Source organism: Anarhichas minor, unplaced genomic scaffold, assembly GCF_050575085.1.
Source record: "Anarhichas minor isolate MPS153535 unplaced genomic scaffold, ASM5057508v1 ptg000040l, whole genome shotgun sequence".
NCBI classification, from domain to species: domain Eukaryota; kingdom Metazoa; phylum Chordata; class Actinopteri; order Perciformes; family Anarhichadidae; genus Anarhichas; species Anarhichas minor.
Window position 1 is genome coordinate 3,547,456 of NW_027466486.1, and position 13,997 is coordinate 3,561,452.

The 13,997-nt window shown below is 41.6% G+C and overlaps 1 protein-coding gene across 1 annotated transcript in view; it reads right to left on the bottom strand.

The window, feature by feature from the left end:
• Positions 1–12,085, bottom strand: part of pld1a (phospholipase D1a) — a 28,769-nt gene extending 16,684 nt beyond the window's left edge. The window contains exons 1-4 of the mRNA XM_076108099.1: positions 11,928–12,085; positions 1,661–1,870; positions 924–1,093; positions 551–693 (exon numbers count right to left, since the gene is read on the bottom strand). Of these exons, the coding sequence (XP_075964214.1) occupies positions 551–693; positions 924–1,093; positions 1,661–1,838 (491 nt within the window). The 5' untranslated portion in view covers positions 1,839–1,870; positions 11,928–12,085. The remainder of the gene's footprint in view (positions 1–550; positions 694–923; positions 1,094–1,660; positions 1,871–11,927) is intronic.
• Positions 12,086–13,997: the final 1,912 nt, after the last annotated feature.

A 13,997-nucleotide genomic window follows, 5' to 3' on the forward strand; every position in this document is an offset into this window, starting at 1 on the left:
AACTGTTGCTGCGATAAAGCAACGCTGGTAGCATGGGTAGAACAGGAAAACCTCCCTTTGTTACAACAAACATTAACGAAAGAGATTTAATGCGTTAACTGGTGAAATTTGCAGTAGACGTGCCAGCAGAGTTCTTTAACTTTGGACAGAGCCAGGCTAGGCGTTTCCCCTTGTTTCCACTATTTATGCTAAGCTAAGCTAACCGTCTCCTGGTTCTAGCTTCAAATTTTGTATACAAGAGCGGTATTGATCTCATCTAACTGGCAAGAAAGCGAATCATTGCATTTCCCTAAATGTAACACTATGTGTGGATATGTGAATCATTCTCAGTGCGTCTATGTACCTGTGTGTGTGTGTGTGTGTGCACTCGTGTGTAGTTGTAATTATTCCCGCTGTTCAAAAAGTAACATTGTGGAAACTCACACCAGGTGGTTCTCCACAAGGTCAATGCAATGTGACAATGTGGGTATACATCTAAACTTGTCCGTTAGTGTTCACCTATATGTGCAAGTCTGTGTGGGAGTGTAAATCTGTGTGTGTAGGCACCAACCTGCGTGACGGCAGCGGTATCCTCATGAAGGTCTTGTACGTCCTCAGCTCTCTGTGCAGCTCCATGAAATGTTTCTCCTTCCTCTTAACCACCCAGGTAAACTCTCCGTGCTTCAGCTCAATCTTAAACACTGCCGGCAGAGACTAAACACACACACATTGGGAGAGAGAGATGATGAGTTTAAGATATATGTTATTATATAATACATAAAGAATTCAAGCAACTTATTATAGGGATTTATAACGACATTAAAGAGATTTATCTGATGCGTTGATCCAGACCAACTCACAATTAACATCCTATCCCTATGTTTTCCAAAATAAAATAAAAAATAATTTTTATTAAGTATTGCCGTAGACATTGTGTGCAGTACCTTGTTGACACTCCTTTGGTGCGACAGGTTGAAGCGGTCCTGTGCGGTGGTGAATCTCTCCACCTCTAGTATCCGGGCAGTAATGGGCACAGTGGGAAGGTAGACCTTAGCGTTGGCCTCCTTGAAGCCCACTGTGGCATACACCGCTGAAAATGGGATACGACAGTCCCCTAGGAGGAAGAGAGAGGCGGGCGGTTAGCAAGTTGCTGTTTGTGAATGTAGGAGTTGTTCAGGCTTCTTTAGGAGCGAGTAGGATGCCTCACTGAAACCTCGGCCTTTGTTCAAGATTTGTACTTTGCAGTGTTGGGTCAAATGTTTTGGTTTATGCTCCGGTAAAGTTTGTGAGATCTGAATTATGTAAAAGGAAAAATCCACCCTCATACTCACTGTTAGATACCAGTTTGAAGACTTACCAGTTGAAGTATTTCCTTTTTTGTCAATTTTCCACACTGACATTTGAGCCTTTTGCCCTTTTCTGGTGTTCCTGCATTTCCCAGGGGCAATCACATACTCACATACTTGGGCTTATTTGTTCATAGGAAACTTACTCACGAATGATGAATCTGGTTCATAGTCTGCCAAGTTAAATTATCTGGAAGTTTAATCTCTTGAGGGTTTTGCATAATCTGGAATAACTGACCTTTGAATTGTTATAATATTTCCTTTTAGGTATGGTCTCATTCTTGGGTGAAACGATGGTGAAATCACAGACAGGAAATATGCAAACAAACACACACCTAAGTAGTTTCCATCGTAGTCGTTCTCCTCTGCCTCCCCCATGTCCAGCTCTCTGGTATCCAGGCTCTCCACAAGGTCTGCCATCGTGATGCCGTCGTGTGCGTCCGCTGTGGCGTCAGGCACCTCAGACTTCACCAGGTTGAGGCTACTGGTAGTTGGTGGCGCTTTACCCAGCATGCTCAGCAGTTAGCCCCCTGAGCAGGGCGAGCCTAGAGGAGAGGAGAGATTAAAATGAAAATAAAAACATCATAAACTATGGAATAAATGGAAATTTGAGAGTGCGTGGGTTTGTATGACTTTGTCCATGTCGTAACTGCTTCCTGAGTGCACATACATTACCACCAAGAGTCATTTGACTGTTAACCTTCCGTTATATACTGACCATGTCTTGTTACACAACATCCTCGTGTTCTATTATAAGAGTCCCATGAGGACAAGAAATATGAAGGCACTTTAAGAAACAGATACTATACATGGAGACACAGCTGGAGCAGGTTTAAAAGGTCACATGTGGCAACCACTCCAGACGCAGCAACACTAGGATGAAAATACTCACAGAATCTCCCGCAAGTGTTCAACTGGCTTGATCTAGTTGCTGCATTCGTTGCATGCGATCCATTCGAATGCTCATAAAACTGTTTGGTAGCCTGTTGGGAAGCATCTGCACGTATTGCGTTTCTCCACCTGTCTGTATGTTCTTACCGTGTCCTCATAGACAAACCACTGTGTTGATCATCTTCCCTGGAGTCATGCATCTTTTTTGGATTGAAATCGATTCAGTCTGTGACTTCAGAGACATTCCTCAGAACTGACCGACTCCAATCCAGTTAATGACTAACTTTAGTTGTTCATTACTGAAACACAATGAATGATCAGCTCATAACCGCTTCCCCATTCAGATCATATTTATGTGATGACATGTGTTTAATGACTGCACAAACTACATTTATGTTACTTCCTCATAGAAGATACTGGGTAGAGGTTCAGTCCATTGCTGCTGCTCAATATTAATGGCTTAATATTTGAGACAAATGTTCTGATTTCCATGTATTACACACTGCTCTTTGCATCAGTTTCATAAAATAAATCCAAAATTCAAGTCAAAATCAGTCAATGCTCGATTGGAGAGTAAATGAAAAAGACGAAGAGCATTTTTGGCATTTAAAGATTTTTATGCAACTGACACAAAACCTTTGGAAGTTTGAGACCCAGTTCAAGACTTATGATAATAAAAGCCAATATTATAATACTTTGGCACTAATATCAAATACAGCTTATTTATTGAGTGATCCATCAGTGACATATATCCAAAATGTCAATAACTTTTAAATATCATATATTCTCTCATATGGGCTCTTTGAACCTATAGGACAAGGACTCTTTTCACATTTGAACTGACATGTTCTTTATTTCAATGTACATTGTTTTGTTAAGTTTTAACACGTACATATTCAGCATTATTTATAAGATGAAATAAAATAAAATAAAGTTAATTTTCAGAAGAGAATAAAAATGACATCATCCACATTATAATACACTAGGTTAGAACTATTACAAATAAAGGGAAGGTGTTGCGGGTAAACCACAGGATTGCTAAATATTATATTAAACGCATAAGATGACCCCACACACACACACACGCAGCTTCACCAGAGCAGCGGTGGCCCACTGTAGGTGTCCTGCAGACCAGCACCTTATGAGGAGAAAAAAGTCCCATCTACTCCACTGCTACATTTCTTTCTTTGACTGAAGTTCCATTGCGACAGCCTCACCAAATATTACTTTATAGTTGGTGGTATTTTGTCAACACCGTGCCTGGGAATTAATAACTGCACCCACAAGAGTGGGTGTTTGTGACGAAACAATGTTGGTGATGCAAATTGATGCGCAAGACACCACACTGAATACGACCTGACGAAGCTTGGCATCACAAACACACACACACACACACACACACACACACACACACGCCTCCAGTCAGCCCATGTGAATTTTTTAAAACAGACATGCACAAACACATGTGCAGTCACGCAGCATACAGTAAACATACAACTAGCTATATGCTCATACATGACTCAAAGATTAAACACAGCATACTGCACGTACAGTCTGACTTATGGACAACTAGTTGCAGCACATGTTGGGCTTCATATTGTCATGTTTGTGGATGTTGAGCAAACAAATATGGACAAAGCGTTCTCTGTTTTCGTTCCACTATTACCTCACCAATATGCAAAGTTGAAAACACAGGTTTCATTTTGTATAATAAACCGTTCTTCAGACGCCAACAAAACCTGTTGGACCGGTTAGGAAAATGAGCTTGCTACACTACTGCTCCAACTTCAGCTTAGTCCCAGAAGCAGTCATCTGTAAAATACTGCTATACAGAGACAGGATACAGCAGGGTGTGGAGAATAACAGCGCTGCAGCTACAATACATCGTACATCTTTCAAGTGCAGGATACTGTCGAGAACAAGAAACACCCGAAAAGAAAGACCCACACAGACAAAACACCACCAAGCGGTACGCTTAGTCATCCGAGACTACCCCATACACATGTGGCACTTTAACCTCCCTTTGAGTGTAGAAAAGAACACAGGGGGAGATGGGAAGAAAGGAAAGGAGAGAAAGAGAGCAGTTGACTCAGCAGAAACAAAATCTGAAAAGATATTTCATTAAAAGACAGTTTTAGTAGGATTGGAGTTCATGGTTATTTCCTGCAGTCCCCATGCTGTACGTGTCTGTGCTCTACCATATTGAATTTCCCTCGAATTACTTTGACAAAAATGCTGTCGGCTGTATTCCAGGTTCGTACTCAAACAATGAAGTTCAGCCATCACTAACTAAATAAACACCCTTCTTGGACAAGAAACAAAAGGGTTTACTGGAAATGTACAGAGATAGCTGTGAGACAGAACAATCAGAAGTATTGTGATGGTCTAGCATTAAAAATCTTGATGAAATTAAATATACAACAAAAAAAACTGTACAGAAGTTTACAAATTCTCGCGCAATATAATCAAAGTCTCATTTATCCACTTTCCCGCTTGTGCACTAAAACACTGCACAAGCGGGAGACTGTTGGTGCAAGACTGTTTTATTTAACTGTTTTTGACATAGTTTTGCTGTTAAATGCAGCCCTCATTTACGACTTTTCTCCTTTTTCGGGTTCTTCGTTCACCGTGGAGGCATGCGGGGAAAAACTACATTTCCTTCGCAAATTCAAGACAACACAGGGTGATTAATTGATTTACAAATGGTCATTTTGTAGGTGATGCATTTCTTTCAGGACGATGCTAGATTAATCTCCTAAAATAATCTGCCTATAACGCCGAAATCGAACATTTCCCATATCTATCCCAGTTTAACATTAATCTGAACCGATAAAACCCAGGCTGAGAATACACCCTGCTCAAGTGAGAAACAGGTAGATTGCACTTCTTTCCCTCCAAACTGCTAAATTCTTCTGTTTGGAGCTAAAAATGCTCGTGACAAGTCAATAACACATGAACACGTACTACGGCATGATAACAGCTTGAAAGTGTTTATGACCACTCCACTGAACAAGAGCCAACACGCTCACACATTCACAGGAGTCACCAGCAGCCACCATGTTGCCTGCAGTTTCGGCATGTCTGCGTTTCCTGTCGTCTCTGAATTCCTTCATTCATCCAATCGTCTCTCATTCAGTTCTTTTTCCTTAATAAGGATGGATTTAAGTAAAGATTCCTGTTATTTTACAGGACTTTATTATAATCAGTGACGTTAACTGCTGATTCTAAATCATGGTCAGCATCAATAATTTGGAGGGAAAAAAAGTAACTTCTTTTTGACTGCTTTCGCATAATATTTCTAAAAGCAGTGTTTTCACACTCCTAAGCAGAGTTTGTCCATTGCTGAGTCAGCATCGGCTCCAAGGAGCTCACTTTCCTCGGACACATTTTGTACAGAAGGACAACGCTGTGGGAAAGGATATTGCACACAGATAAGAATGGTGTCCAAATTAGCCCATCTGCAAAGTATATAGCCCACATACCTGAAAGACATTTCAAAGACATCAATGCAACTAGAGCGTGACAAATTGCTATCACGTCACCTGACCGGTCATTTCTTAGGCTAGCAGCTGCATTTAGCAAGCTTGTCGTCAGAGGTAGGAGCCCAGGTTGTAAACGTGGAACGCCATCTTTAAAGGGTGCACAGACGTATGAGCAGACTGAGAGACTGTATCTGAGAAAAGCACGAGGACCAGTATGCGTGATTATCAATGAGACAGCTGACCATTGTGAAGAATCCTAAACGCCACTACAACAACAAACACGCGTAAGAACCACACACGGGCACCATCTTCCAAACAAATACAAAGCCACCAGCAGAATGATTGTAAAATGGATTGGACAACAAGACTGAGCAGTTAATTAACATATTAATACATGCGAGTTAGATAGGATATCAAAATCCAACACATTTTTGTATTGTGTTCATTCTTCAAGGAAAAAAGACAAGATCTTTCCACCATATACCTGTAAAATCAATTCCTAAAACAAAGACAAAGCAACACAATGTATATCAAAATGTCCTAAACAAAAAGTTGAACTTTTGTTTAAAACATTCAATTTGGTGTCTAGACATATAAGACATATCAATGTCATTGTGGCGTCTGCAACTAGCCAAACCATCAACCAGTGTTTAGCAGCCGACCATCTTTCTAGCAAAAGACTGAGCAGCTGAGTGGTGTAATGACCTCTCTAAGTAGATTAGCCTGGACAATTGGACTGTACCATTCTACAACAGCAAGAGGGGTGTTGTCAGGAGCCTTTACATCTGCACCACAGCGGAGGAATGTCTCCACACCCCTGCAATTAACTATGGACTGGCCAGCATAGTATATATCATGCAGTTAGGAGGTGGGGAGGCAGTGTCCCTTGGTCAGATGAGCACTCACTATTGGGCGAATAAAACCCCTATTTTTCCCACTTTCATTCAAATTAAAAGTCATTAAAATCAACCCTTTGAGTTTTCTGTGTGTGTGTGTGTGTGTAGCATGCAATCTTATATTCCAGAAGTATTTATGACAGTGCAGTTACCTTCCTAAGAATAACCACATGCTTGACCCACATAGAGGTTAACTGCAGAGGGGCTTGGTATGCTGCATGAGGTTTGAACGTCTGCACGTGTTGTATCAGATGTCAAACATTTGCATCCACATGCATACGTGCAAAAGCACTCACGGTATCGATGTCTACAGTACGCGACCTGATGGAAGAGCAGAGAGATGACGTGAACACGAGGGAGTTATCGCTCTCCTACATCCCATGCTCACTTCCTGCTTCCTGTCCTGTTGTCATGGAGATAGTTTCAACAGCCAGCGAGCTGCTTGCATATAAATATTAACAGAAGCCTCCAAGAGCGTCCGCCTCGCCCTCCATGCGCGAGCATCCCCCTTAAATGTCAATTAGTTGGAATCGATGCATTGATGAAGAAATACAAGAACGTCGAGTGGGAGAAGAACTGTGGAGGTTTAGAGAGAGAGAGAGATTATGAATTTCAACATGTGACACATGGAACATTGAGTCCCTCACGCTGCACCACAGAGCCATTAAGAACATATTGGTACGCCTTTCATGCAGAGACCAACCTTCATTAATTCTACTAAAACCAAATCCATCACTGAGGAAGTGATATTTCACTCAAATGTAGAGCAAGACTTTTGGGATAAACACATGTCCCGCTGGAGAACGGTGAACCTGTGATCCTACTTTCTAATAAGGTTTAAGATCAAACTAATGGTTTTACTGATATAACTAATATCATCAAACTATGTTATCAATAATATAATTAAATTATTCTTCTTTTGGGGCCACAACTATTTCAAATGTAAATAATACATTTGGTATCTGAATTATACTGTTTTCTAAATATCTGTTAAAATAGTTGAACAATGGCCATAAATTACACATTAATCCACAGTCAATACTGTGTTCAACATGCACTCAATTCATTCATCTCTCACACTCTATTCATGTGTCTCAGAGAAGCAGGGCTAGGTGAGTTTGTTTTAGTCCAATGTGTGGCCCCATGTTGTATTCACAGTTCATTTTGTGCCAGCTGCCCTACTGATATTTATCATAACATAAAACATTGCCCTCTGAGGTTTTAAAAATGAAAGATGAGACATGCTCTAGTTGAGGTTTTTGTAGCAGAATCTTGTTAGTAACCCCGTTCATGTAGCAGTGCAAGGACCGCAAGGACACACGAGGGGAACATGGGAATGAAGACGAGGTCACATCTACTCGCAAGAAAAAAAACAGTTGTTGTTGTCCAAAAGTCAGGAAGTTGTGCGTCTTGCAAAAGTTGGATTCACTGCCAAACGTCTATGATCCGAGGGCTCGACCATTGATCCACATGTACAACGCTCATGCATACTGTCATAAGGTGGGAACTCGCCATGCGGTGGGCCACTGCTGAGAGTTGAGTTGCGCTCACTGCATGAGACCTACACCTAAATCCTGAAGGCTTTGAACATGGAAATAGTGGTATTGTCCTCACCCAGGGCTGGGTGGAGGATGTTTATAGTTCCAATGTGCTCAAACTAAAAGATTTCCTTGTTCTGCTTTGGGGCGTCCTGGTGGTAGAGACGTCAGCACGTACAGATTGTTGTCTCATTTAAGAGGAATTCACACGTTCTATTTTCACTCTTTGCATGTCTTCTTCTTTTTATCTCCCTGTCAAGGATATGAACAGGATGTTTGGGACACAATAGTAAAACTAGCCTTCTCACTTTGGAAACAGCGGGTGGTAATGTAACTTGCATTAGTGTTTGCAACTTGTAAATGTGTGGTTCATTTTCTCATTCCCCTTGACCAAACAAAGACAATGTGATTTTACATTGCAGCTACAATAAAGTTGTTTTGCAACACCACCAGTAAACCATTTCATACAGACATTCAATCATCCCTCAGGGAGCAATGATCCTGAGCTAAATTAAATTTAAAAAAGATATAAACATCGAACAAAAGGCTCGGAAATTAGTGTTTGGTAGATTATTTCTCTGTTGTAACAATGCTTCATGGCAATGAATTTTATAGCGTTGGAAAGCCTGTTTAGTTACCTTTTAAACGGTGCCCCATTTGTAAGGAACATGCATTTCTGGGATGAGAGCACAGCTGAGTATGTGGGTTGTGCCCATGAAAAGTTTGCCAAATCTTCTCTGCCAATGCCAAACAGCTTATTCTGTCACTAAAACATTTTGTTAGACACTTTTAAAGAGTTGAATCCATATAATGGCCCAGCAATGCAACACAATCTGAATAGAATACATCAGTATATGCATCATGTAAATTATTTGGACATTTTATATCACACTGCCCTAAATACTAATAATAATAATAATAATAATAATAATAATAACAATAATAATAGTCAGATTTGGGTGTTTCAGGGGAAGATGGTAAATCACTGGCTCAAGTTTAATTAGACATGACAGGTTGGAGAAAGTGAAGACAGCAAAAACAAGTTACTGCACCTTATCACAAAGTTGTGGAACGCACTGAACATCCCTTTGACCGTGTAAGCAGACTTTTCCTTTTTATAGGTGTGACTGTGTGAAACAATGACCAACTGTCATAACTGCTCTTCATCACCTCTAAGCCAGACTTCTTTATCAGTGACCCCCAGCTGCTTAATTATCCCATCCGTATCGGTGTATTCATAACATTTTGTCATCCAAACAGTGTCATGAACTGAATTCATGCCCATTTTAAATGGCAGCTGAAACTCCTACTTTTGTCCCTCTACGCTAGGTTTTCCTGCAATTTCTGTTCGAAAAGTGTCAAATTGTTGAAGGGAACACTGGAGGCGGGCTGAGCATCTACAGTACAGCATGTCAATATCAGCGGAGGTGCTGTCACTGATTAGGCCATCGAGTGCTCGGAAAAATAGATAACTTGTGAAATGCATCATCTATTCCTGGACGTGTGATTATAAGCTTGACATTTAAGAAGTACTGGAAAACACATGAATGATTTAAAGCATTGGCAAAATATCAAACATATATGTAAACACCAACTTTGAGTAATAGACTACCACTCACATACTGTACTTACATACACACATACAATAAAGATAACCTAAAACCTAGCTTGGCATTCACACATTGAGTGGTGCCAAGCTCCTCATGACGCAGATGGTACAAAGAAAGAAAGAGAGAGAGAGAAGAGAGAGAGAGACAAAGAGAGAGAGAGAGAAGATGGAGGGAGGAAGGGAGAGAGCAGCAACGAGAGAGGTCTGTAGCACCTCTCTGTCTCTGCCCACACTAAAGCTGCCTATTATCTAATCCTTCACACCATGGATAGGGGGACAGGGGGTGGTCAGAGAGGCAGAGAAAGCAAGACATACAGTCGATGCCAGAAAAAGAGAGGCCACAAGTCATCAGCGCCGGAGTGGCGTTCTGCTGGCAGTAACACAAGGCATCATTGTACTGAAGGAGAGATGGAGCCTCTCTATCTCTCTCTCTCTCTCTCTCTCTCTCTCTCTCTCTCTCTCTCTCTCTCTCTCTCTCTCTCTCTCTCTCTCTCTCTCTCTGCAAAGCCTGACTCGGCCCTACCACAGCCTGGAAATGACCAAACTATAACTTGTGCACTGGCCACTAAAGTGACTCTATCTCACCATGATTACAGGAGTGGGACAGAAAGTAAAGAGGACATTTGGGCTCAAGACTGAAAGAGTCGGTTCACCCAAATTACCATCTCCAGAGGTATCGCCATGGTTGTTGTTGAGATGGTGAATTAGATGCTGCCACCCCAATACAATGGAGCTAAATGGAGTTTCACTTGTGATGCCAACAGCAACAATAGCTATCCCACAAACCAGGCTGTGAAGAGGTTTCACCTGAACTTTATAACAAACAAATAGTCCCTATTAAAACTGTTTACAGTGAGGTCTGTGGATCCAATGCATGGCAAAATTCCACTAATGTCTTTCACCTGATTGTCCTGGACGTCTATACCTGAGAACATACACAGGACATCCGTGCCAACAATGAGCTACTCTGGTAAAACAATCACAGACTCAGGTGCAACAAGGTGGTGCGAGTGCCAAATGGCACAGGAACATGTTTCACCGTCTAAATAAATAACGTCTATTTTTGCATCTCATGGACATCTTTTGTCTTCTACAGTCTGTCTTCAGCAGTAAAGCAATGCTGTCAAAACCTGCGAGGGACCATTGAGAAAGCATGTCGACCCACACACCCTTCCAGTATCAGCTACGAACAGTCTTGTGATGCAGTCTGGTTGTTGCCCAAGCATACATTTTTAAGACTGCGGTTGGAATCTCAAACAGGGTTTGTGGGATGGGTTTCACCACATGGCAGGAGCATACCAGCCTGTATTCCACATCTGGAATACATTTACAGTATACTACATCTGCCTGCCAGGCTAAAAACATTTCAAATCCTTCCAATCCTTCCGAGAAGAAGAAAATAACTGCAATAACTCTGGTCACATAACTGTCTGTCTTGTGGACTAAAATTCTCCCACCGTCCAGATTAATGATTGATATGCATCACCGAGCAAGATAGAATCCCATGGTATGGGTCGATACAGATAAACACACATGCACACGCTTGCCTGAGGCGGGAGAAACTGGCACCACAACAGAGAAAAGTATTGAGGTCATCCTTGTGCTACTGCCTGTGCAAAAGGAAGACTTCTGAATGTCAGAGGTCAGTACCATGTGTATTCAGTTACAAAGACAACAGAAGAAAAGAGAGGAGACAAGAGAGAAGGGTGAGGTGATATGGGCGAGCAGCGGAGAAAGAAAAGCAAAATATCTCCAGCGTTCCCATGACATTCCAGCTGCAGCAACTAACTTCAACAACAGGGTGTCAGAAAGAAGGGGGCAGCAGCACACACACACACACACACCTGTGCAGTCTTACACAGCAGGTAACACACAACTTGATGCAGTATTTCATAATCAAAAGTAAACACCATCAACTGGAGGACCAAGGAACTCATCTCCACACCCACCCCGAGCCAAGAATAACAGACACAGCTGCACCTTGCCATGTTAAATACATATTTGCTATGACCCTGATGCAGATGTGCAGGAGTAGTAAGCATAACGACAACCTCAAGCATGCTACATGCTCCTACATGATCCCAAACCCAAGGAGTGTCACAGAGACACGTATCCCCCCCACCCAGCCCATGGACGCTAATAGAACTGAGCTGACATAGAGACAAGCAGAGGGAGACATTACCAACCTGCTCTTTTTGTGGGCGTGCAGCCCTCATGTTGGACAAGTCTGATCAATCCACTTGTCTTGACTGACTGGAACGGCAACACTAAGATCCGGTCTCCAGCTGAGCAAACACAGAACCGTACAGCAGCAGCAGACAGCTAGTCCAGTGCTCACTTCTGCTATGTAACTCAGTAAGAGTGGCTCAGAAAAACTAACAGGGCAACTCACTCCAACTCCTCAGTGAGGGAGGGGTCTGTGAAACTCTGGACCAATCACAGGCAAGGGGTGCCTCCCACAGACTTCTCTTATTGGATAGGAGGGGGGAAAAGTTCTGGACTTTTAGTGAAGTAGGAGGAGTCCTCTGGTGGAGGAAATACTGACACTGGTTCTGCCTACGATCCCATCATTTCACACACACTTTCTTTCTCTCTGTTTTTTTTCTTTTTTTCTTTCCAAATAGTCTGTGGATGTTAGCATGTCTGTCTCTGGCTATATGTATGTATGTATATATATATATATATATATGTGTGTGTGTGTGTGTGTGTGTGTCTGTCAATCCACCTCTGTGCATTTATGAACATGTCTATACCTCTGCCTTTGCATGTATGTGGGATGGGTCTTTTTAAGCCTTTATTGATCTGCATAAACGACAAAGCATTTCACCACTTCAAACATAAGTGGTAACAATCGATTGTGCTCTTAAGTTAAAAAAAGAACATGTGGATTGCTGAACAGCAAACATTAGATGTAGATGTGCATACCTGTGTCTATACATACATGTGTGTGTTCCCCTGATATCACATGTATTGCAAAACCATTCATTCGTTTGGCCCAAATAAATACTCATACACATCCAACGGTGTCTGTACTATATTAAATCAGATCTCTTCCTCCATCTTGTGGATGAAGGGATGCACTGCCTCCCTCACGATCCAAACACAGACACGTTGCTGCCAAATGTGTTTGTCAATCTTCATGACAGGGACTTTACCCCGTACTCCACTACCACACCCTGGAAGCATAGTTCAGACAAAATGACACCCCAAACAATCCCAGTATTCTACTTACTTTAACCACATGAACCATAGAGAATTAGGACAGAAACAGTCAAGTGGAAAAAATGTATTGCATGTACATAAAATCATAAAAAATATCAAACACAAACAAATGTATTGCAGGAGACCACAACACGCAGTTCACAGCCATTAAAAGACCAAACAGGAAAAGCTCTCCTGACACTGAAATACCGTAACATTTCAGTGAAAATACCCAATGTTGCTGTTATTACGTCCTGTTGTCCCGGAAACAGTCCAATTTTCTCTGAGTAAATAGAGGTTATTTCAGCATGTTGTTTGGCTATTATCGTCATTACCACACTTGTTAAGAGCGTAGGCCCACTGAAATGTTGTTAGATTACAGATGTCCGAGGTTCAGAGCTTTTTCCTGAATATTATAAAAAGGCCAAATACACACTTTTGCATGCGCAAACACACACACACACACACAATACTGTCAGGACACACATATTGTATGACCCCAGAATACATACCAGATGTGATGAAAAGGTCTCACAGAGGCTGAAAGACACAAGACTCCTGACAAGTGTTCTGCTTATAGGTGTTCTTTTCACTACCATAGGATCTCTCCCGTTCTCTCTTCCTCTATTTACTCATGTCTCTCTCTCTCTCTCTCTCTCTCTCTCTCTCTCACATCATGATTCAGTGGTCATAAACACAATGGTATCTGTTGGCAAACAGCGCAAAGGGCAATCATCAGTGCAACTCTAAACATGAGGAGATTCACAGTTGAAATTGGTCATTAAATCTGGGCATCAGACTAACTGTACTTTCTAAACCTTAACCCCTAATGGCTCTTTTAAAGAACATTATTTCAATATGCAGATCATTTAAAGGAGCAAAAGCCAGATAGGATCTCATTATGTTATGCTGATGACAAATTGAACCCTGTGGGTAAAAATATATTTTGTTACTCACCTTGCAGCATCTACTCAAAGACAGACTACCATTTAGAAAGGTCACCCTTCTTTCCCTATTTGATCTCTGCCAGACTTGGTGGTAAGCAGATCCTATTA